Here is a 26,054-nt window from a genome sequence, read left to right as displayed (position 1 = left end):
TTGGGAAAGTAGTTGTAGTAAAAGATCAAAGACAGAAATAGAAACTAAGCAGAGTGTTTGGTTCAGCAGGAAGGTGGGCAAACTAGACAGTCTAGCATTCCTTGTCTGATGAAAGTCTCTTAGCACAAAGGTAACAAATGTCCTGTGGCTCAGTCATACCCACATTCCACCATATTCAAGGGAAAGTAAAGTTTTATTGGAGTTGAGCATAAGAGACCTGAGGGCAATCCACTGTCAGGGTGGGGCTGGAGAAGATGTTTGTGTCCCCAAGGGAAGTGGAAGGTAAGGAGTACAGAAGTTTGCCTAGGAGAAACCCTGGAGGAACCTCATTGGGCAGATGGGCCAGTAGTGATCTCCCAGTTGTGACAAGCAGAACTCTTCATATCAGTGATATAGAGGAAGCAAAGTAATGCAGAGTGATCAACCATATAAAATGCTGCAAGAAAACCTAACAAGAATAAGGATAGAAGATCAGTGGTTGCAGTGAGTAGAGGAAACACTATTTGCAACGCGAGAGTCTGCATTTTCAGAACAGTGTGGAAGAAGGAAGCTTGGATGGAAGAGGTTGAAAAGGTTGTTAGTTGAGATATAGGCAGTACGTCAGGTGAAAACTAGGCATCTTGGAGAGGAAAGGTGGCAGGGATACTGGATGGTAGGGAGAGAGGAAAGGTTGGTAGTGTTTTTGTAGCAGAAAGTATGACTTCAGATTTGAAGCATTACGGGTTGGCTCCAAGTGGGCGGAAGTGACAGAGACCACCTCTCAAGACAGAGCAGAGGGTTTAGGGTCGGCAAGCTGAACTAATCAGAAGAGGCACATGAAGAATCAGTAGATCTGAGTGTGAGGAAGAGCTCCTCAGGTGAGGTAGAACAGAAGTTGAAGAAACTGGCAAAATGACGTGGAGGAGAGGTGGGAATGAAAGCAGGGCCACTAGGGGCAGTCTGAAAATAAAGAAACTATCCCCAATATTGGTGATCAGGGGGCACAAGTGTAACGCAAAGGCCTTGGCGGACAGTGAAGGATGCTTGATGATCCATCTGGTGGAGACATTGATGGAGACAAGGGTGGGAAGCTTAGGGATAATGCATGCAAATGTCTTGTGTGATCCAAGACAAAATGAGGACAGTGGACGTCAAAGGCATGTTGAATGGTTCAAAATTATAACCCAAAGGCATAACGAGTCCTGCTTGATACAGAGTATGCCCCAGAAGTGATGGATGCCTGAACTACAGGGGAAAGGTTTCAATATTGGGGGGGGCAACATTTTGAGCCCCTTGTGCCACCGTTGTGACACTTTTTGTGATGCAAAGGCGGCGCAGAGCTTGAAATCGTATCCATGAGGCAACACAAAGCCACTTTGCGTGGCTTTCAAAGGCCTCATATATATGGAGTAAGGCACGACAGCGCACATCGACGCATTGCTTTATTCTGCTCGAGGTAGATGTTCCATGGGTGTTGCGGTGGGTGTTCCCACACAAAGTTGTAGGACATTACCACGTGTTCCTTCACCAGACATGTTTTTACAACGCAGACTTTACAACGCATAACACTACCACCAATTTAAATTCATTGGCATGTAAAAATACCTTCACCATGCAATCCACTACCATGTACACTTTCACCTTGCTTACGGTTACTGAAACATCCAGTCACAGTCTAACACTGCCACCTACTGTTCAAAATGTATACATGAATTCTTAATACATTGTTCACAAAATGTACATATTTAAAATAAAAATAAAAACATTTATGTCGATTACAGGTCTGCTACTATATTTTTGGGGAGAGACCCCATAACCCGCCTTTTTTAATTACCCTCAAAGAATATAAACTACTTACCACATACTCACCAATACAAATATATATGCGTTGTAAAGATTTGCGTGGGGAAGACTTGCATGTAAAAGTAATTACGGTGTAAGAAATGTGTTCTAATTGCATTTTGCGGTAAAAAACTTCATAAAGGCTATCCTCCACACATGAAACCCACGGATTTGGACGCATCCCCAGATTTACAAGAACTTGTAAACCTGGGGATGCGCCAAAACCTTACACCTCCCCCAGGGGAGGCGTAACTAGGAGAAGTATCTTTATTTCTCCTCTTTCTATGTGTGGTGCATTTTGCAGCACATATAAAGAAAGTCTCCCAGGTTTGTTTTTGTGCAGGAAGGTGCACCAAAGTAAATGTACATAGAATTAAATATTTCCCAAATTGCAGATCATTATTATCACCAAAATGAATGCACATATAATAAAAACACTTCCATAGGCCATATGCCATCATTCCCTTTTACTACATGTACGTCACCCCTAAAGCTTTGTTGCACTGGCCTGCTGCTTGCTGCTTCTGTCCTGGTAGTAAAAGGACTAGACTTTGCTTTCTACATCCTGCTTTCCAAGGGCTTCAACTGAGCTTCCCACCAGTTAAGAAGTCTCAGGGACATCTAAGACTTCATCTGCCAGTGCCTTGGCTCTTCTGCTGAGAGCCCAGACTTGCCAAGTGTTGCCAACTGCAGTTCCTAGGCTCTTGGAAGTATAAGCTGGTGACCTGAAGGAAAAAATCCATGCACCGATGCGCTGTGATGGAACAAATCGACACGCCTGTCTTGCAGCTGGACAATCAACGCAGCAAAAGTCTTGCAGCTGCAGAATTGATGCAGCATGCGTTTCACTGCAGCTCTATCAACACAGCTTGTCTGGATTTTCCATGCATCCTCCCCAGGACGTCAATTTCTGGATGCTGCTGGCTAGAGTTATCATGTATGAGGGTCAGGATCAGCGGAAGCAGCGAGGCACTGCTGAACTACCAAAGAATTAGTGTACTGCAGCCACACTGGATTGAGAGGACCATCCCATCAGGGGCATGATTCAACAACCAAAGGATTTACATGTGGAGTCAACACAAGGGTGACAGAAGGCCTTGTTGGGGGCCTTCAGGAGGGACAGAGGATCAGGCCATTGCAATGGAAACACTGCTGAACCACCAAGGAAATAATGCACGGCATCTACCCAGGAGTGACAGAGCACCAAGACTAGTGTTAGGCTTTATTAAACCACAAAGGAAGTGTCATGTCAGGTCAACATTTAGGTAACAGAGAACATTCTGTTGGAGGCACTTAGGCGCAACAGAGGACTACCTCATTGTCACACTGTTAAATCACCAAGAGAGTACTATGATAAGTCCTTCCAAGAGAGAAGAGAGAACCTTCCAGTGATGCATTGTTAATATACAAAGGGAGTGTTATGTTGCATCTAACCAGGAGCGACAGAGGACGATCATATTGTTGCACTGTTAAACTGGAAAGGGAGTATCACATGGCATCCACCTAGGAGTGGCAGACGACCATCCCTCTGTTCCACCTCAAATGGGGGTCTAATATGCTGTTTACCCAAGAGTGACAGGAGACCAGCTCACTATTGTAACGTTAAGCCACCAAAGGGCAATTAAGACATCCACCCAGGAGCAACAGAGGGCCCATTGCCTTAGAGGCACTATTACACCACCAAGGAGCAACAGAAGACCATCCCTTTGCAGGCACCCTAAAACCACTAAGGGGCAAATATGACTACCACACAGGAGCAGGAGAGGACCATACCCTTATGGCACTGTAAGACCACCAAGGCAGTATTGTATGACATCCACCCAGGGGCAAAAGAAAGCCACCCCACTGTGTCTCTGTTAAACCACCAAGGGTGTATTATACAGCATCAACAGAGGACCATACTACTGTCACAGCGTTTAAGTACCAAGGAAGTTTATATAGGGGCTACCAGGGACCAACGCTCATGCGGACTCTGTTGTCTACACACTACAGTGACCAGGGACCATCTCACTATAGAACCGCAAAAACATATTATGTGGCATCCATGATGTGCAAACGGTTTGCCAGAGAGACTTAAATCAAGAGGGTATATGGCATCCATCCGGGAGTGCCAGGAAAGAGAATTAGGGCAGGGGTTCTCCCCCCCATTAGCCCCTTCCTAGCCGGACAATCAAACACCAGAAGAGCTGCCCTTAACCTTTCCTCAAGTAACCTGGACACAGGGTGGAGTGCTCAAAAGTTGGATTCAATGAAGTCAGACTAAGTGGGGGTAAAGTGGGCAGCACAGGTGTCACACTCAAGAGAAAGACCAAAGGGGAGGATCAGAGGCAGGCACAGCAATGAGCTTCAGCCAGGGGGAGATCTAATCTGCCTTGTAAATAGGCTGTTTCTGTAGCATCTTTGGGCCACAGCCAATTACCTTCTGAAACTCGATTTAAACACCTCTGGAGCAGAGTGCTTCATTGTGCACCTTGGACAATGGGCAGCGCTTGGTAGCGGAGGACAAGCAGGGACATCTCATCAGAATTAGCTTGGGTACTAATTGTATTGTTATGAAAAATGGAGACCAGAGCCTATGGATCTGCGAAGGTAGTTGGATATGAAACATGTAATATGAGAAGGTCTTGTAGACAAATATGAAAAACATTGGTGTTTTCTTTACAAATTTCCTAATAATTAAATGATTTGGAGATGAATAACTGACCGGACAGATGCTTTGTGGATGACATAGGTTTACTGAAATATTGTAATATTCTTTGGTAAAAATGACCAAAGTTTTTCAGTATTAGGCCAAACCCTATGCTAAGAGAAGTGGGGAAAAATTAAATGTGCGTGAAGATTTTTTGCCCTCAAGTAAAGAGAGGGGTACCCATCGCCTGCTCTTAATTGTCCTACAACGGGAGCCTCGAAGAGATTATTAAAGCAGTATTCTCAGAAAAAGCATACTACCCAAATTTTCGTTTTTGTTTTACCACTGCCTACTCAACGCACAATCTATTGCTAATCAAAATGCAATGACTTCTGGACAGCTCAATATGGAATGAAAGAGGGGAGGTTCTGCCCAAATGCTAATTTATAATGCTACACACGTGTACTAAAATGCTTTGTCCCTTTAGTTTAAGACAAGCAACACTATAGAACTACTGCAAGCTAGAATTGATACTTAAATTTAGAATGAGAAATGCAAATCTGATTTGCCAGTGCAAATTTCTGCAAGACATTCTCATGAATGGAGAAATAAATTACTACAGAAACCCTCACAAAGATCACAAAACCACCATAAGAAAGAATGAAGGAGTCCTTACAAGATGGAAGCATTTTCTTATAAAGGAGGGGTCATCCCAGCTATTATTTCCCCAGTAAACAACATTGTTCTATAAAATTCTTAGACATGAAGGCTCCATGGGATCAAACCGGAGAGAAAGAGCAATGATTTAAATTGGACTACAAGCGATGAAATACAGGAAAAGTGCTGGCACTGATACATCAAGCACTACTTCCAGCAAACATTAAAAAGGATTGATCATTTTATTTTGTGCTATGGTGACACCAGAACAGACTTATGTTCTGCATTCTTCTGATACCTATTTACAATACATCACACATAATTTATTGTGTAGTCAATCAGATTTACTGCAAGAAATTAGTGAGTCTGTGGATGAAAAGCTTGTGTCATCCCAGCATCTACTTCTGATGGGCACACATCATAAGAGGTTAAATCATTTAAGCAGTGGCCCTGTCCAAGCTTCATGTTATACCATCTTGATTCAAACTCGCTTAGTAGGGAATCTTGGGTGGAAGGTGGAATCCTGGATAAAAGATGACGTTACTGCAGAGGGCAGCTGTGGAAATCTAATCACTCAAAAGGAAACTGAAGAAACCCAATATAATTTGGAGCAGATACTTTTATATGGATTGACTGAATATAAGTCAATGAGTACAAACACCTTAATCTTTAATATCTATCTGTAAGCCATTTCTGTTTGGATTAGCTTTGAAATGCAATTTATTACAAAAAACATTATTGATCCTTTCTCTGCTCCTATAAATATATTTTCGTACTAACGGGGGAATAAAGTTTGTCCTCATGAGGTCTTTGTGATCACCTCTATGACATTCAATTACTTGAATGAGCATTTTCTCCACAGGCTTCAGCAGACAAGGGGAGGGATGAAGCGGGTGCAGTTGCCTTGGTGTAAATCTATTCTATCTATTGAACTCCTCAACAACAGCAAGGCTAGACTGCACGTTTTTTAGGACCAAACAAATGGATTATGGGGTTCTTCGCATCTCCCGGTCTTCTTGTACCTTACAGGTTTATATGCAACATTTACCAGTCATCGCTCTTGGCTCAGTTCAGCCATTTCAGTCCTTTGCTGGTGACACACAACTACTTGGGAAAGGTCACCCAACTAGTGCACAACGGCTGGTTTCAATCAAACAAGAAAAACAAAGGATCTATCCTTTGAAATACATGGTTAGGTAAAAAAATACACAAAATGATGCTCCTCTACTGTTTAGTGACATCTAATTAGCACAGAAGATTTAAAAAAACCTGGGAGTTAAAAACTGCTGGCTGTAGGTTTTATTTTGAACTGAAAGATAAATTAGTCAAACTCATTGCTTTTGGGATGTTTAAGACCTTGTTAACTCCAGCTACAGCAACATACACGTGTTAAACCCACCAAGGGACTTAGGAGTTCAGCTCATATTTCGGAGGCCAGGTGGCTAGGCAAGGTTAAAGGCTGAGAGCCGCGTGACTTTAAGGCTGTGTCTCTAGTATAAAACGTGTCTCTATGAAACCATCAGTTATCTACAACACCTGAGTTATGTATTTCCATTTTGCTTTCGGTAGTCATTGTATCAATACAATTTCTCTAATTCATGCTACAAGTGTGTGGAGCTCAGCTGAACAGATGAGTGGAACTAGACTTTTCAAAATACAAAACTGCCTTCAAGATTTGCTTCTTGTAATTCCACTTTGTTGATCAAGGGGGTGCTGCAGGCAATGGGGTTCACGGCACCTTACAATGCCTCGTGTAGAAGGGCAAAGGGTAACTTCACCCAAATAAACTGTCAATCTGACTAGTGTTTCATGGACGTATTTGCAGGGTAATGCCCACACCACGTTTAAAAAAGCTAATATTTAAAAGTAGGCATATATCTGATATTTTTTTGCATATATTTGTGGCAACTGTAATTAGCAGGTGCTAACCCACTGTCTTACTACATAGCATCAGTTATGAAATGCAGTAGTTTTACATACTAGAAAGTAATATGCCAACGTCATATAGTTAATATTTTGATAGTGCACCACTTTTAAATATATCACAAAAGTCCAATCATTGAATAACGTCACATTGTTGTCTTCATTTTATTCTGCTTTTCTTGCAACAAATTCATAAAAACATCAGCCAACATGTTTCCTCCTCAACACAGGACTTCTACAGGGCTTTAATATTTATGGTTTTTCATTACAATCACCATCATGGTTGTTAGAATCACTCATATCCATACAATGTAGCCCAAATGAGGCTATTATTAATTAGGCCCAAATTAAAACTAATTGTCTGTTGCCACTGCGGTTAACGCTACGGCGTGGGTAGATGAGGTGTTACTGAAATCTGTAGGGGAGTGGGCCGCCTTTGGGCTACACCGTATGGATATGAGTGATTCTAACAACCATTATGGTGATTGTCATGAAAAACCATAAATATAAAAGCCCTGAAGAAGTCCTGTGTTGAGGACGAAACACGTTGGCTGATGTTTTTATGAATTTGTTGCAAGAAAAACTGAATAAAATGAAGACAACAGTGTGACGTTATTCAATGATTTGACTTTTGTGATATACTTAAAAGTGGTGCACAATCAAAATATTAACTATTTGTTATCCCTTTGGGTTGGCACCTTGGCGGCAGGTGCTGTGATTAGTGCACACATGTAATGATCAAATCTTGTTTCATACTTGTTATGGGTTGTATACTTTAACAGGTGATAGGGGTAGGTGCATCGCTTATCTTAACCCGCTGTCAATTTTATTACTAGTGTCGTGATAATTGTCTTCTTAAAGTAACAACTGAGGCATTACAAATATATATTCCTGGTGGACCTCTTGCTGTAGACTGAATAGAAGAACTCCTGTACAATTTTCACTTCATGTGATTACATTTTTGCAAGCACTCCTAATAGCTGTAAAGAGTAATAAGGAAACTTCCAGCATATAAACAGAGCAGGAGAAACAAGAAATGAAGCTCTGCCACACAGAACAGCCAAACTGGAGCAGCCAGAGTACATGAATGTGGACTCAATGTTACATAAATAGCAGTTTCCATTTTATTGGAGCAGTAAAGGAATTTGTAAATACATTAGGAGACAAGTCTGCAGAGACATTTCAATAGGACAGGTTGAAGCGCCGCTCCAGCTTTCCTTCCTGAATAAGGTTTTCTCTCTTGTCCTGCGGAGAAAAAAGGGAGATTTAATTCACTTTGTTACAAAGACTGAGAAAATGACTAGACTCGTAAAAAATAAATCACTGCTCCAATGAGAATCTGAGAACTGGTAGCAAAGATGCCATGAAGAGAATTTCTTCTCGAGGAGCATTTGTGTGAATTATGGCAACTATGAGGATTAATTCACACCAATTATAAACACAAGCTGTAAAAACAAGACATGCAGTCACCATAGATTTGTTGCTATTGAACTACCTCAGAGTATACAATGAACACTTTATTTTTGTGACAACACCCTGTTGCACGAGTATAGAAGGACTGTGTAATATCTCGTTTTGCTTTAATAGTTATGTTTTTATATATAGGTCTACCTCTAAGAGGAATATATAAACAGTTTCTAAATAATTGCAAATTTGCTATCTTGTTTCTTATTGAGGGCTGACCCACAGAGTAGGACTGCTGTAAAGTACTTTTTATAACAAATGACATTAAGTATAAATTGCAACTCATGTGACAGATCCATTATTGTGGATTACTGTAAGGTTCAATCTTCCCCTGTAGAAACCCCCTTTCTCACTGTTCTTCGTGTTCAGAGCCCAGGTTTCTAAGATTATTTACACTCCACCTGATGGACTATATCTGAAGAAGCTGTAAGACACTTTTATAGAAAACCTGAAATAACTGTATTAGATGTAGAAATTCCAACTTCCATCCCAAACACAACTGCTTTCACATGGGAACATAGCATAAATCGACCTCGCGAACTCAATCTAAATCCAGGACCGAGCTTTATCAGTGTGCTACAAAATAAGAAAATCCATCGAACCTTGGGCAAGATATCTTGGTTAGCTGATCATTTATTGACCATTACTGAATCAAAAGGGTGAGACGTTCAGAAATGTGCCATGTTCAACACATCAGAGAGGAAACAAACACTAGTGAAGTCAGCAGGCCTGGAATATTTAGGTTACTATGAGCTTTGTTGTAGTGGCTCTATGTTGTAAGATGTGTGGATGCTCAGACAAGACATGTATACAGACACCCAAATAATGTCCATTTAGGGACACACACGTAAGACATACAGGGACACATGCTGTCAGACACTTACAGTCACACATACTAAGACGGGCAGATTTTTTAAGTGGGTAACTCCTATTAGATAATATATCATCGATAATCTCATATCGGATACCATGTCACCTTAGCCAGCCACTTTCTCCCTGCCCAATGAGATCAGCTAGCTTTCTTGTGGGCTGCCCTCACACAGCAATGCAATGTTCAGGTTATGCACATCTTGTAGGTAGGCATAGCAGGCCTCGCAAAAAACAGAGGTCCATGCCCAATAAATGTAGAGCCAACCATTAAGGAGTGGAGGACACACACAGGCTTGAATGGGCGTCTGTGAAGATATGAGCAAATGGGTAGCTGGTCATGCTGCAGATTGGCAAGCAATGTAGCACATAACTGAGTGGATTAAAGTATGGTGGGATGGGATTGTTGTGAGCTTCTGGAAGATAGGTGTTCATGACTCATGCAGGAAAGAGTAAACTCGATTGGATGTGTTTAATTGCTGTAATCCAACAGGATAGAGAACAAACATGGTATCTGGCTCAGGCCTAAAAACAATGCACTGGGCTGGAGTGTAAGCAAAGCTACTATTGAGAAACCGCTGCCCAAAAGTGAGAAAGCAGAAGGCAGTACGTCTCACACCTCTTTGATACTGCTGTCCCCCAAACCCAATTTCTTGACTATGTCACAGGGGATTACGCACTGACCTCAAATCAAATCAAATCGGGGTTTATAAAGCACAACTACTCACCTGTAAGGGTCTCAAGGCGCTAAGGGTGTTTTGTCCTCCGAGCTTCAGTCGAAGAGCCAGGTTTTAAGGTCCTTCCTGAATTGGGGTCGCGATGGCGACTGAATGAGGTGCAGGGGCAGGGTGTTCCAGCTCTTTGCTGCCAGGTAGGCAAAGGATCTCCCACCAGCCGAAGTCTTCCATATGCGGGGTATGGTGGCTAGTGCTTTTTGAGCCGAACGCAGAGGTCTGGTGGGAGAGTAGAAGGAGATGCAGTGGTTGAGGTAGGCTGGTCCTAGGTCGTGGAGGGCCTTGTAAGCGTGAACAAGGAGCTTGAAGTTAATTTTCTTCTCAATAGGTATCCAGTGGAGGTCTCTTAGGTGATTGGAGATGTGTTCACAGCAGGGAATGTCCAGTAGGAGTATGGCGGAGGCATTTTAGATGTGCAGTAATTTTGGGAGGTTCTTCTGGGTCGTACAGGGCGTTGCCATAGTCGAGTCTGCTGGTAACAAGGGCATGGGTTACGGTTTTGCTGCAGTCCTTTGAGATCCATTTGTAGATTTTCCTTTTTCCAGGAAAGTCAGAGTGTGTGAAAGCAGGAGGATGTGACTGAGTTGACTTGGCGGGTCCTCGTGATCAATGAGTCCAGGATGAAGCTGAGGTTGCGTGCGCGGTATGTCAAAATGGGTGTGTGTGTGTGGGGGGGGGGGGGAGGGAGGGAGTCCATGGCCACCAGGAGCCATCCCAGGACGAGGATCTCTTTCTTGTCAAAATTCAGCTGGAGGCAGCTGTTCTTCATTCAGACGAGATGGCTTCCAGAGTGGATGCTGCTTATTATGGTGCGGGTCTTGTCTGTGGAGAGGGTGGTCAAGCGATGTAGGGTCTGTGATGGTTCGATGGGACAGACCTGGGGGGTCGTTGGAGGGCTCAGAGGGTCTTGGGAATCAAAGCTGTTGTATAGGTCTTTGATTTTCCCGTGGAAGAAGTTGGCTAGTCTGTCACAGAGGTATTGAGATGGAGGGATGCTTGCTGTGTCTGATTGGGCGTTGGGAAACTCTTTGACCACGGTGAAAAGCTCTTTGGTGTTGTGAGCGGTGGCGCTGATGCGGTCCTCCAAGGCGGCTTTCCTTGTGACTGATGAGGCGGTGATGGGATTTGGTGGCCACTTTGAAAGCCTCAAAGTCTTCTGGGGACTTGCTGTTCCTCCATCTTTTCTCTAGCCATCTACAGGCACACCCGGAGTCCTGCAGTGTGGGGGAGAACCAGCTGGCCTTCTTGCGGTGGTGTTTGGCTGGTATCTTACGGAGTGCTGCTAGGGTGTTGGCGCATTCTGAGATCCAATGGTGGAACTTCTGCGACGAGATGTTAGCGTCTGCAGAGAGGGGCAGGGGAGACTTGCTGAGGGTATTGTAGAGCGATTCCTCAGTGATCCGGTTCCATTTCCTGCTTGGGGCTCGGAGTGTGTGGAGGTGGATGGTCACTGAGGTGATGGTGAAATGGATGCAGTGGCCGGTCAGACCGTGATGATGTTGCTGGTCGAAAAAATGGCGTTGAGCGTGTGTCCTACGATGTGTTTTGGTAAGGTGACCAGTTACTTTAGTCCTACTGTGGTGAGGTTGTTGAGCAGGGAAGCGGTGTTGGTGCCATCGCTGCTGTCAATGTGGTAGTTGAGGGCGTTGAGGAAGTAGTTTGAGGAGGCGAGAGCGTGAGGAGAAATGTCAACGATGGAGTCGCTGAAGGCTGGACAGGGGCCGGGTGGCCTGTAGATGAGGGTGACGCAGAAGGTTGACTTAGCTACGGCGTGTATCTGGCGTGTATCAGGTGCTCCATGAAGGAGGCGTGTTCTTCTGCGTTGGCTGTCAAACAGAGGGAGGATTTATGTACGATGGTTAGGCCGCCGCCTGGGCGAGAAGGCCGCTTTGCAGAGCAGTTTGTAGTTGCAGGGGTTGGCGAAGTCCAGTGCAGATGCTGGGTTTGTCCAAGTTTTAGTGAGGAAGGCGATGTCCGGGAGGGTGGAGTCCAGTAGGTCCCAGAGTTCTATGGCGTGTTTGTGGAGGGAGCGAATGTTGAGGAGGATGCAGCTGAGACGCTCTGGGTTGATGTTTGATGGTTCCACAGTGGGAGGGTCCAGTATTTGGTGTAGGGTGAGAGCGCAGTGGCAGTGGAGGCAGGAGAAGGGTCCATGGGTGTCTCTAGGTGATGCAAGGTGGCAGGCAGCGGATTGTCCTGGGTTTAGTGCGTGGAGGGTCTCTGCGTTGTGATGGAAGGTTGGAGGGCCAGGGATCGTGACCAGGGCCAGGTGTGGACGGGTGCAGACGGGCTTGCCTTTAGAGTGCCTTCGGCACACCAGCAGCGTGGGCGCACAGTGGCCGCCATTAAGAAGGGGAGGGAGGTGGGGGTACGGTCAGCTGGGACGCGGGAGGGCAGGAAAGTGCTTCACAGGGAGGGAGGGTGGCGGGACCGCAAGGACAGCAGCGGTGCAGGAAAACTGGGAGAGTGTGAAAGGGGTGAGAAAGAGACAAGAAAAAAAGAAAATAAAAATGACCAAAGAATAAGCAGAAGTAGAAAGCGGAAGTAAAGAGAGGCAGCAAGATACTTACATGCAGATGGCCTCTAGGCCACCAGGGATGAGGTGCAGGGAGCAGCCTGCGGGTGGAAGTGGGTTTGAACTGAGATTCAGGCAGGCTCCCAGTTCGCTCGCAGCAGAAGCAGCAAACAGGTGGAGCTGCACAGAGAAGGGCGAACAGACGGTGACCAGGAGGTCAGAGCAGTCATCCTCTCAGTGCGCAGAGGCTGCCATTAAGAAGGGGAGTGAAGGTGGTGAGGTTCTGGTCAGCTGGGAGCCCGGGAAAGCTCTTCGCAGGGAGGTAGGTAGGAGGGATGGGGGTAGCGGCAGCAGTGGCACAGGAAAACACGGGGAGAGTGAAAGGAGAGAGAAAGAGACCAGAAGGAAATAAAATAAAAAATTTTTTAAAAAATGACAGAACAATAAGCAGAAGTAAAAAGCAGACTTAAAAAGCAGAAGTAAAAAAGCAGGAGTAAGGAGAGACAGAAAGACACTTGCATGCAGATGGCCACTAGGCCACCAGGGATGAGGCGAAGGCAGGAGCCTGCGGGTGGAGGTGTGCTACGAACTGAGAGTCAGGCAGGCTGTCAGTTCACTCACAGCAGAGGCAGCAGCAAACAGGTGTAGCTGCACAGAGAAGGTCGAACAGATGCTGACCAGGAGGTCCTTCCCCACAAGAAGGCTACCACTCATATACTTATCAGACCACAGCAAGATGGTGGACTTTTTTTGCTTAAAGATTGCCATCACTTCAGTTCATGATAGTACAGGTGTTCCTGCTTGCGTGTTTACATAAAGAACCTTGGACCAAACACGCAGTGCCTTTTTGAACATGGTAACCTGTAAAATGCTTCCAAGATGGAGAATGGCATTATGTTTTTAGACCTTTTCACCACAAACTTTTATAGTTTTGTTTGCCTGGATTTATTTCAGCTGACTTCTTCCATATTCATCTTTCCAGTCTGTTGCAGTACATTAGCAATTATTTCAGAGTCTCCGGGAGGGTTTTGTGGGCACGTTTTCTAGTATCAGGATGGAAATCAACCTTTCTCCATCACCTTCAGCAACAACTCTAAATATGAGCATCCTGCCCTCTTAGCTCAGAGACGTGCACAAGAGTGCCAATCTCCAACCCATATGCTAAAAGAATCAGCAGGTGGGATTATGATTGGGTCTTGGTTGACTCAACAACATCATCAATTTATGCATGCCACTGCAGTGCATTACACTTTGTGAAAAAGCACATGGCATCAAACGTTTTTAACATATTAAGCAGGCGCATGTAGGAGGACTTGATACTGAGTGTAATATTTCTCCTTTCGAAAAGTACCTCTTCCCGTTCCCCTGGGCCCCATTTAAAACAAAGCAACACTTTAACCAAACAGATAAGTGATAATAATAGTCAGGATCCAATAATAGCATACTGTAGGAAAATACCCTTGTTGGCATGGACCCCCCACTTTTTGCCTGATATTGATGCCAACTTGACAGAGTGTGCTGGGATCCTGCTAACCAAGCCCCAGCACCACTGTTCTTTCCCAAAAACTGTACCATTGTTTCCATAATTGGCACACCCCTGGCACACAGTTAAGTCCCTTGTAAAAGGTACCCATGGTACCAAGGACCCTGTTGCCAGGTATGGTCCCCAAGGGCTGCAGCATGCATTATGCCACCTTGGAGGACCCCACACCAAGCACATGCACACTGCCATTGCAGCTTGTGTATGCTGGTGGGGAGAAAAAGACAAAGTCGAAATGGCCACAAACCATTGCTTGTGGCATAGGTAAGCCACCACTCTAGCAGGCCTCACAGCCCTAAGGCATGGTGTACTATACCACAGGTGAGGGCATAACTGCATGAGCAATATGCCCCTACAGTATCTAAGTCCATTCTTAGACATTGTAAGTGCAGTGTGGCCATATTGAGTATATGGTCTGGGAGTTTGTCATTACGAACTCCACAGCTCCATAATGGCTTCAATGAATACTGGGAAGTTTGATATCAAACTTCTCAGCACAATAAACCTACCCTGAAGCCAGTGTTGGATTGTTTGAGAAATGCACCCAGAGGGCATCTTAGAGATGCCACCTGAACGTTAGCCAAACTGCTAGTGCAGGACTGACCAGTCTGTGCCAGCATACCACTTTCAGACGAGTTTCTGATCACATGGGGTGAGACCTTTGTGCTCTCCGTGGCCAGAAACAAAGCCTGTCCATGGTGGAGGTACTTCACATCTCCACCAGACAGGAACTGTAACACCTGGCGGTGAGCATCAAAGGCTTAGTCCTCCTGTTACGGTGCCCAGGAAACTCCAACTAGTGGAGATGCCCACCCCCAGACAAAGACCCACTTTTGGCAGCAAGTCCGGCAGGAAAATTAGGGAAAGCAGGGAGGAGTGACCACCTCAGCTGTAACCACCCCTAAGGTGTCCAGAGCTGAGGTGAATCCTCCATCTTAGTTTGGAGGGCAGGGACCAATATGGTTAGGTCTGTGTCCCCCTCCCCAAAGTGAGTGGACACCAGAACGGTGTAGCCACCCTCAGGAACAGTAGCGATTGGCTACTGCCCTCTGACCCCTGTTTCGCCCCTAAATCCAGGATTTAAGGGCACCCCCTGAACCCAGTTTGTCAGATTTGTGGCGACCTCACTAGAAGAAAGAAGGACTGCTAAGCTGAAACCCCAGCAGAGAAGTCTGAAGACGCAAACTGCCTTGGCCCCAGGCCTACTAGCCTGTCTCCAGCTTCAAAAGCCCTACAAGAAGAAAGTGACGCATCCTGCAGGACCAGCGACCTCTGAAAAGCCCCGCGAGGACTGCCTACATCACAGAGGACCAAGAACTCCTGTGGACAGCGGCCCCGTCCAAGAAGAAACTCCATCTAAGGACTCCAGAACCGGCCCAGATCCGCGAGTCCTGTCCACTCTACACCCAAAGCCCAAGGCCCGTGTCCAGGTGGCCCAACCTACTAGAGCTAGTCCCCAGGCGATTCTGAGCAAGTGCCCACCCTGGGTTGACCCCATCCTGTCCAACCCAACGATGTCTGCAGCCTACATCTGGAGGACCACCCTGACCGTGACAGAGCCAGACGAAGATACCTGTCGCCAAAACGTAGCCTGTACCCACAGCCACCTGCCCTTGGGGAATCTGAACTCTGGTGCAGCAACGTCCAGCAGGAGGCCCTCCTTGTCCAGCCTGTGGTTTTCTGGAACCAACCCCCTGGACCCATCCTGCAGCATCTATGTGACCCTGGGGTCCCTCTATAGGAAAGCACTAGGAGCCCAACGCTGTGTTTGCACCCTGTGGTCCCTGCTCCACTGAGGGTGTGTGTTTGGTGCTAACCTGTGGCCTCCCCAGTGCTCCTCTAAACCCCCCCAGGTATGCCCTCCGAGGGCACAGGTACTTACCTGCAAGCAGGCCTGATTCCGAGTGCCCCCAGCCTCCATAAGAGCCCTCGTTAAATTTGCTTCATCTTTGACCTCTGCACCCGGCCAGCCCCGTGTTGCTGGTGGTGGGTTTTGGGTTACCTTGAACCCTGACCAGTGGACTTCCTAACCCCCGGAGACTGAAACTGTAAGTCGTGTACTTATCTCGAAACTGTGTTAACTTTTCTTCCCACCCCCCCAGGAACTGTTTCTGAAAATTGCAGTGTCAACTTTTAAAACAGATTTTTGCAATTTATTCAAAAACTGTATAACTTGCAAATTCTAACCAAAGTGGTAATGATACATATGTTGAATACTTGCTTACTCATGTACTTACCTGCAACTTGAAACTTGTGATTCTAGAAATAAATTAACAAAATATATTTTTGCTATATGAAAACAACTGGCCTGGAGTTAGTCATTGAGTGTGCTTCCTTTATTGTCTGTGTGTGTACAAGTAATGCTGTGCACTACCCTTCGATAACCCTAACTGCTCGACCACACTACCACAAAAGAGAGCATTATTATTATCTACTTTAGCCTCTGTTAAGCCTCTGGGGAACCCCTGGACTCTGTGCACACTATATCTCATTTTGATATAGTATATACCGAACCAGCTTCCTACACATACTTTTAGGTAGCACTATTTACTGACAGCCAAGGTCCATTGAACTTTAGACTTGATAGGATTTTAGTTTTCACAGTAAGAGTCAGTCAGTGATTTGTTTTTTTTAACTTTACCGTGTCCACTACTACGAGCTCTCAGGACACAGTCCACTACTACGAGCTCTCAGGACACAGGGTCACAAACTCTCAGCTCAAACACCATCTCTTTGTGCTGGTCCCCGACAGAGACCTATATTTTCAAAGCTAGATATTACAAGACGTTCAAGTAAGTAGCCATTTCCTTCTCATCTCTAAAGATTTCTAATTTCAATATCCCTTATACTGAATGTTACCATGCTGTAAACATGGATTCCAAAGGTAAACCTGAGAGTCCTTCCTGCCCTGTTGGTCTAGAATGTATACGATTTTCTAGCATAATAAATATAACCCTTCTTTTGAAAAATTGGGACTGGCATCCATACAATGTTATAAGTGTCTACAGTTTGTATCATGATGTCACTATTACATGCTTGATGAAGGCCTGGGTATTAACTTAGGTGGCAGAGGCAATTCTCGGAATCCATACAATAAGTCACTATCTCAGTTCTTGTCATAACTATGTTTTTTCACCCTCGTTAAGAAAGGTGATGACTACTTGTGGCTGACCCACTAAAGTGGTCAAGTGGCAATTACACCACGTGTGAGAATAGTAGGAGTATGGAGTACACTCAGTATTGAAGTATTTTACTTCCATGTACCAGGTTGGATACTTCACGACAAAACTTGGCCACATGCGAAGTCACAATGAGACCAATATGCATAGGTAACACATTAACAGGGCTTTACACACAGCAAGGTTCATCAAGCAAGTGAGAAAGGATGACCAAACCTCACCTACATTGCAGGACCTACACTAACTCTCTTTGAAAGCTCAAAGCATTTTCAAGATTTTCTTGGTTGTCTCATTCAACACACCTCTATGCCTAGGAGACAAGCGATTTACGGTTGTGAACCCATCATACGCAAACAAGATATATTCATGCCTGAAACCAAGAAATGCAAGAAGACGACCAGTAGACAGACCCTTCTTTGACAGTGCTGGAGCTCCTGCTGAACACAAGTCCGACAACCACTTTTACTCCACCACTAAAGAAAGAAGCTGAACATTATCCTAATTAAAAGGAACACCTGACTGAAACGTACCCACTATCAAGGTATGAACCCTAAGAAAGTCAAGCTCTACATTATGCCACCTATCCTCTCATTGGTTTAGATTTTATATACAATATCCAAATATCTGGTTACATACGGGCCTATACTCTCAATAAGACAATATTCCGGATCAAGGGTCCTAGTGACATTAACTTTGATAGCCTTGTTTCTCCAGCAAATAAGCCACGCTGTAGCCCTGTCCATGTTTACCTTCAGTTAGAGAACCCTGGACTGTGACGTGTTCACCAGGGAGCAGGACTGCCACTTCTACTACTCTACATTGATGTACATCCTTTGATGGCACCGATGATCCTAAAAATCTCTACCATAATATCAAGAGAAAATGCCAGTTTCTCTGCTGCTGAATACTGACCACTGGAGAGAACTGAATCAAACTCAATCCTAGTAAAACAGAACGTATGGCACAAGAGACTTCTTTAACTATCTGGTCTGCAGACACTCAGGCAGAGCCAGTGGAGGAAGTGAAGAACCTGGCAGTCTGGGTTTAAGTCTCATTAGGTGGCGGGGTGGCACGCATGGGATTCTACCACCTTTGCTTCATGTAGAAAATATTATGGTTTCTTAGTTCCACTTATAAAATGCAGGCCACCTTGGTAACAATGCTATCTTAAACAGGTAGCACATATCTAGGTATTTCTAAATACCAATTGCATATGTTATGTCATGGAAATAGAGCAGCACAAACTCTGTTGAAACTAAAATAGCAAGATCATATTGTGTCACCTCGATCACTGCTTTGGGTGCAACTTGTGAAATGATTACAATTTAAAGCACTTCATGGTCCACAGCCATTTCCCAACATATTCTCGGATGCCTAAAGTGCTGCTTTACAATATGGCTTCACAGTTTCTTAGGTTGCCAGAAAATTCCACCCTTGTAATTCCCAGGTTTAAGTAGTCAAACTCGGGCCAATGATCTTTCTCAGTCTCAGGAGCTAAACTGTGTAACTGATCACTATAGGATTACAGACAAGCTGAGAACCATTGTTTCTTTCTGGTTGCAGTTTTAAAAGCTCGAAGTCCATCCATCAGTTTAAATGAGAACTGCTCCTCCGTGTGGCAGTATTTCATCTCAAATGGCTGCTGCATCTCTCATTGTGAAAAGTCTGATTTTCTGATGGATGGTCTGTGTTACTAAAAAAGTCTATATTATGGGTGGACATAATTTTGTGCGGCATAATCAAGCAGAACTACCTAAGAATGGAGTGAGATTATACAGAGTTACACAAGAAGAGTAATTCTGCATTTAGTGTTTTTTCTTAGTGCAAACCTACGCCCCCTTCCCCGCATCTAAAATGGATGCAAGGGTGCTAGGAAATAGCACTACATGCAACAGAACACAAATAGAGAGCGCAAGCAGCCACTCGCTAAATATAAATATGATCTCGGACTAGGAGTTTCCCCCAACCTACTACCGGCATTTAGCACTATTTTGTTTAGTGCAAAATATACGTTTGAGTCAAAAATTGACACTCGGATGCATTTTGTGTTACAAAACAGTGTAAAAGCAATAGAACACAAATAATGTGATCTCGCAGGAGGATTATTTTCCCCAAATTACTCTTGATTATGCAAGCAGGAGTAATTGTGTAATTGTCAGTAATTCTGTGTCAAAGACTAACATGGAATTTCCAAAATCACTCCAATTACTCCAGTATAATCAAAATTCCACCCAGGCGTAGTATGTGTATCTTAAGCACATAAATAAATTTACTTTTTTTTAAAATGGATCTCCAACCTCCAACAAACATGGTGAACATTTATTTAACTGGTGCAAAATGTGGGAGATGTTCCCATCCAGCGTCTTACCCTATCCGTTTTGAAGACGTAGTACCAGAACAGAAGTGGTCCGACACCCCACACTAAACCGAGCAAGGAGGTTTTTGGAGTAGGCCTGAAATTTGGGTAGATATTCAATGTTCGGGCATGGGTCCAACGAGTCAAAGCGGGGTCCTCCTACAACATAAAAAAAAAAAAAATCTGGATCAACAAATACAGAAAGGTATAGTTCTATACATCACTGTAGTTTGAAGAACCATAAAAACATACACATTAGTCTGCAGGATGTTCAGAAGCCAACACTAAATGCAATGCACTAAAAAAACAAACCTGATAGAGGACTGAGTGTAGAAAAAGAACCAGATTTACACAGCTTTTGGATGTTTTCTAAAAAGATAAAATCATCACCTCCTCCTATTTCAGCAACGGGCTTCATTTTGGAAGCCTAATCGAAGTGTGTGTCATGTATCGGGACAAACTTGCATGTATCTACACAACACATTAACATCTTTTTTATTTTATTCTTTTTCACAAAAAGTCTAAGATCTAAAAACACTTTGCAAATTTCGATTCAACCATGTTTGGTTACCTGTCGGTGCCCTTAGGCACACGTCATTTAAATTAAGAATGAAGTAGTGAATTGTACCTGGGGCTTGCACTCGTGTGCAGTACCTTAACATACCAAGTGAACCTGTAAGTGACAAGTGGGCTGAATTACTATCACACATTATTAGTACTGGGTGGATATGGGAATGAGTTAGGTCTGACAATGACCCTATGCTTTTTGGGGTTGTAAATTGCAATAGTGGCAGACTTCTGTATATGTAGGTAACATACTAGATAAGACAACTTAAGCATGAAAATGTGCCTTACCTGTGCCACCTATTAATATCCTACCCCAACGGTGAGGAACAGGAATAAAGTCGTCTCACCTTTCCCTTACTCAGGCTCTGTGTACTCTGACAAGCAGCAATGAGTCCAGCCCAGTGGTTTAATATCCATACTTCAGCCATCTGAATGCACCCTCTAGGCTACAGGTTTAAATCCCAATAGTTCAACACTCTTGACTCTTTAAGAGAGTGGAGTCCACTAACCCCAGTGCAGGTGTCTTCCCACTCAGTTATAGGACACCTAAGCTGTGTTTAGATAAATCGTCCCAGTCACGATATCTCCCAAGTCTCAACAGCAATGTCTCACCAATCCCAGGCCCAGTGTCGCTCCTCTGTAGTGGCTTGGTTAGCAGCGTAAACCGCTGCACGTGCTGGTCTGCTGTTCTCGGTTCCGCATGCGCAGCAGAGACGCCCGTCCTTCGCTGTTGGGTGTTCCTCGCCGCTTTGTTAGCGCGAGGAACACCGAACGTTCTGATGAAGGCAACGGCCGGACGTTGTTTTCCTTCTGCGACACCAGGGGCCGACTGCTGCGCGCTGGGGTGATTTCTTTGGATCGTTTTTGTTTCTTCAAATAAACGCTGAAATTTTACATACCGGACGTCTGAACATTTTGTTCCCAGCTTACTTCAAGTGGCGACGAGCTAAGGAATTGAATCACCTCAGGCTGATACTTCGTGGCCCACTCGTGCTTGCTCTTTTCCCCGTATCTTATCATTGAGGACCTCCTGGACAGCTGTAATGACGGTGAGGTGTTCTCATTACTGCCAAATTTTCCTCCCATGAACCTAGAGTCAGAAGGTGAATGTACAGGAAGTCCCAATTTCGATGGAAATGTGGCGGCCATCTTTGAAAGGCAATTATAACCAAGGTTTCTAGTGTTTTTTCAAGCAGAAATTTGTGGTGGAGTTAGTAAATCTGGGAAAAACGAGTTATTTTGTTTTATATGGTCCCAAGTGTCTGCGTTTTCTCTCAAACCAGTCATGCAGCCGGTCAACCCTCCGCCACCTTTCTTGGAAACACCTGGGGAGCCAGCTATACCATGGAAGCAATGGTATGATGCTTTTGAAATGTATTTGGGTGCTATCGGAGCGTCAAGGTTCAGACCTGAAAGGAAAAAATGGCTGTTGCTCCATTCATTAGGTTTCGAGGGAAGGTCAGTGTTTAAACATTTACCAGATATTCAGGTGGAAGAAGGCGAGGAACTTGACAAATTTGATGAAGCTCTTAAGAAATTGGCCACCAGATTTGATGCTCCACCGAGTTTGGTTATTGCAAGACATAAGTTTTTTAGGAGGGAATAAAAATGTGGAGAAGATGTCAATACCTACATTTCTTCTTTGAGGAAACTTGCGTCAGAGTGTCGTTTTGACACATTTACTGATCAGTTAATACGTGACCAATTCATTTGTCACTGTTCTGATAAATCAAGCAAGCAAAAGTTGTTGTCCTTAGGAGATCAATCTTTGTCGCATTCCATAAGGATCGCTAAAAGCATTGAAACTGCTATTAAATCTGCTAAAGAATTGGAACGTGCACAGGCGGAACATGTGAACGTAGTTCAGAGACCTGATGACAGATGCAAGACGAATGTCTTTTTGCACAACAAAGGTGAGGCGGCCAAATCCAATAGTTTTTTCAAGCAGACTAACATTTGTTTTAGGTGTGGCTACCCATCACATGTAAAAGGAGGAAAGATCTGTCCAGCAAAGAATGTACAGTGCAGATTATGTGGCAAAACAGGTCATTTCGCAGAAGTATGTCAAAGTAACAAAAGTGGTAACACTAAGGTTAATGCTGTCATTGATGATAGTGATGACAGGATAGTTGAGTTGATGACTGAAATGCAAGAAATGATTCTGGCTGTGGGAGACCATGACATAGTAACTGGTAATCCCGAACACTGTATTGATCTGTACATTTTAGTTCAAGTAGGTGACAAATATTTAAAGTTGTTGGCTGATTCGGGTGCCAGAATCACTATGATTACTCAGGAGCTATTCGAACAAAATTGGGGCACACGAAAATTTAACCCACCAGATAGGACTCCGATTTCATATGAGGGAAGGAGGATTGATTTAGTTTTTTTTAAGACGTTAAGGCTTTCAATGGCCAACGCATTTTTGGGAAGGTCTATGTGGCTGTGAAATGACTGAACATTTTAGGATGGTTTCACCAAGGGTTGTTTGGAATGGTTTGACATTAGAGACTCCTCCGATATAGAGAATTTGCTTAATGAGTTTCCAAGGGTTTTTTCCGGGTGAATTAGGTAAGATAAGAGGCTTTACACACAAAATTAAGGTCAAGGACAATGCCATTCCTATTAAACATAAATTAAGAGGTGTACCATTTAGTGTCAGGGATCAGTTGGAAAAAGAATTGGAAAATTTACGAATGAAGGGAATCATTGAACCCGTTGATTCCTCGTTATGGTTATCTCTGTTGGTGGTGGCAAAGAAAAAAAATGGGGAACTGAGAGTATGTGTCGACTTGAGGGCACTCAGAGAGATCTGGGTGGATTCCCATCCACTGCCTCCTGTGAGCATCTCACAAGATTGGTGAGATGCTCTCCTGTATTAATGGAGCAATTTTTTTTTTACTAAACTTGATTTGGCCACTGCTTATCACCAAGTAGAATTGACACATGATTCTCGGCACTTCACTGCCTTTGTTTCCCTGTGAGGAACGTATCAATATTGTCGTATGCCGTTCGGTTTGGCGTCGGCGGTGTCAGTATTTCAGAGAATAATGTCTACACTTCTCAAAGGCATAGATAAAGTGTGTATTTTTCAGGATGACTTGTTGATTCATGCGTGTGATCGATGTGAACATGATGCGATTTTGAAACAAATCAAATCAAATCATTAATATTTATAAAGCGCGCTACTCACCTGTGCGGGTCTCAAGGCGCTAGGGGAAAAAAGGGGGGTGGGGGGTTACTGCTGCTCGAAGAGCCAGGTTTTTAGGAGTCTCCGGAATGTGGAGTGGTCCTGGGTGGTCCTGAGGCTGGTGGGGAGGGAGTTCCAGGTCTTGGCTGCCAGGAAGGAGAAGGACCTCCCACCCACCGTGGAGCGGCGGATGCGAGGGACGGCAGCGAGCGCGAGGCCCGAGGAACGGAGGAGACGGGTGGGGGCGTAGAAGCTGAGGCGACGGTTGAGGTAATCCGGTCCCTTGTTGTGGAGGGCTTTGTGTGCGTGGGTGAGAAGTCGGAAGGTGATCCTTTTGCTGACTGGGAGCCAATGCAGGTGTCTCAGGTGTGCGGAGATGTGGCTGTTGCGGGGTACGTCGAGGATGAGGCGGGCCGAGGCGTTTTGAATACGTTGCAGGTGTTTTTGGAGCTTGGCGGTGGTCCCAGCATAGAGGGTGTTGCCGTAGTCCAGGCGGCTCGTGACGAGGGCGTGGGTCATGGTTTTTCTAGTGTCAGCGGGGATCCAGCGGAAGATCTTGCGGAGCATGCGGAGGGTGAGGAAGCAGGCGGAGGACACGGCGTTGACTTGCTTGGTCATGGTGAGAAGAGGGTCCAAGATGAAGCCGAGGTTGCGGGCGTGGTTTGCGGGGATCGGTGCGGTGCCGAGGGCCATGGGCCACCAGGAGTCGTCCCAAGCGGACGGGGTGTTGCCGAGGATGAGGACTTCCGTTTTGTCAGAGTTCAGCTTTAGGCGGCTGAGCCTCATCCAATCTGCGACGTCCTTCATGCCCTCTTGTAGGTTGGTCTTGGCGCTGGCGGGGTCCTTGGTGAGGGAGAGTATAAGTTGGGTGTCGTCGTTGTAGGAGGTGATGATGATGTCGTGCTTGCGTACGATGTCAGCGAGGGGGCTCATGTAGACATTGAAGAGTGTCGGGCTGAGTGATGAGCCTTGAGGTACGCCGCAGATGATCTCGGTGGGGTCTGAGCGAAACGGAGGGAGGGAGACTCTTTGGGATCGGTTTGAGAGGAAGGAGGCGATCCAGTCCAGGGCCTGGCCTTGGATCCCGGTGGAGCGGAGGCGGGTGATTAGGGTGCGGTGGCAGACGGTGTCGAAGGCAGCCGAGAGGTCGAGGAGGATGAGGGCGACTGTTTCACCATTGTCCATCAGGGTTCTGATGTCGTCTGTGACTGAGATGAGGGCGGTTTCAGTGCTGTGGTTGGTTCGGAATCCGGTTTGTGAAGGGTCGAGCAGGTTGTTGTCTTCCAGGAAGGTGGTCAGCTGTTTGTTGACGGCCTTCTCTATTACCTTGGCGGGGAAGGGGAGGAGCGAGATGGGGCGGAAGTTTTTCAGGTCGCTCGGGTCAGCCGTAGGTTTCTTTAGTAGTGCGTTGACTTCAGCGTGTTTCCAGCATTCTGGGAAGGTAGCAGAAGAAAAAGAGGAGTTGATGACGGCCTGGAGGTGCGGGCGATGATGTCGTCGGCTTTATTGAAGATGAAGTGAGGGCAGGGGTCCGATGGAGCGCCGGAGTGGATCAAGTTCATGGTGGTTTTGGTTTCTTCGGTGTTGATGTGATGTGATGTGTTGATCAAACAAGTCTTGAGTAAGTTTGATAGTGCTGGTGCAGTATTGAAAAGAGAAAAATGTCAGTTCCTACAAACGTCTGTAGAGTATCTTGGGCATGTCATCACAGCAGAAGGTGTTTATCCTAGACCAGGTCTGGTAGATGCGATTGTAAGAGCACCTGCACCACAGGACAAAGTTGGGGTCAAATCATTTTTGGGACTTTGCAAGTTTTATTCTAGATTTATTGAAAATTTTGCAACACTAGTCAGACCCATTTCTAATCTGCTTAAAACAAAAACGGAGTTTGGGTGGGATGCTGAGTGTGCGGAAGCGTTTGACACTATTGAGCAGACGTTGTGTAGCGCTAAGGTATTACAATCTTATGATCATAACTTGAAATGTTATTTGACTGTGGATGCCAGTAAGTTTGGTCTGGGAGCTGTCTTGACGCAAATCAATGAGAAACAGGAGCCTACCATTGGGTTCACGTCAAGAGTGCTCAGACCTAATGCAGTACATTATTCTGTAATTGAAAAAGAATTATTGGCATGTTGGTGGGGTATAGAGAAATGTAAGTCATATCTATGGGGAAGACATTTTTTTCTCCAGACAGATCATAAGCCATTAGTTTCTATTTTAACTGGTACCAATGTTAAAAGTAGCACACCAAGAATTGCAAGATTTGCGGCCAGGTTATTACAATTTGATTTTTCTGTGGTACACATTTCTGGGGGAAAGAACGTGAGAGCTAATTACCTCTCCAGGTATCCTGTTTCCGAAGACGGTGGAGAAGAAATGGACTGTCAGGATGAAAACTGCTTCATTGCTGTCGTCGATTTAGAACATACAGGGTCTTTTTCCGAAATGCAGTGGAAAGAAGCGTCTTCAAGTGATCCTGTGCTCTCTAGAGTTTTGACATACATTGAGAATGGGTGGCCACATGAAAAAAGACTGAATCAGAGTGAACAACCTTTTTTAAAGGTTTCTGACGAACTGTCTATTGAAGATGGTGTACTGTTGAGAAATGA

The 26,054-nt window shown here is 45.0% G+C and overlaps 1 protein-coding gene across 1 annotated transcript in view; it reads right to left on the bottom strand.

The window, feature by feature from the left end:
- Window positions 1-8,131: 8,131 nt before the first annotated feature.
- The window catches only part of NDUFB4 (NADH:ubiquinone oxidoreductase subunit B4), a 32,531-nt gene continuing 14,608 nt past the window's right edge, over window positions 8,132-26,054 (bottom strand). The window contains exons 2-3 of the mRNA XM_069202699.1: window positions 19,698-19,844; window positions 8,132-8,275 (exon numbers count right to left, since the gene is read on the bottom strand). Coding sequence (XP_069058800.1) covers window positions 8,213-8,275; window positions 19,698-19,844 — 210 coding nt within the window. The 3' untranslated portion in view covers window positions 8,132-8,212. The remainder of the gene's footprint in view (window positions 8,276-19,697; window positions 19,845-26,054) is intronic.

The sequence above is a fragment of the Pleurodeles waltl genome, chromosome 8 (genome assembly GCF_031143425.1).
Source record: "Pleurodeles waltl isolate 20211129_DDA chromosome 8, aPleWal1.hap1.20221129, whole genome shotgun sequence".
Taxonomy (NCBI): domain Eukaryota; kingdom Metazoa; phylum Chordata; class Amphibia; order Caudata; family Salamandridae; genus Pleurodeles; species Pleurodeles waltl.
This window is presented reverse-complemented; position numbering and strand designations above follow the sequence as displayed.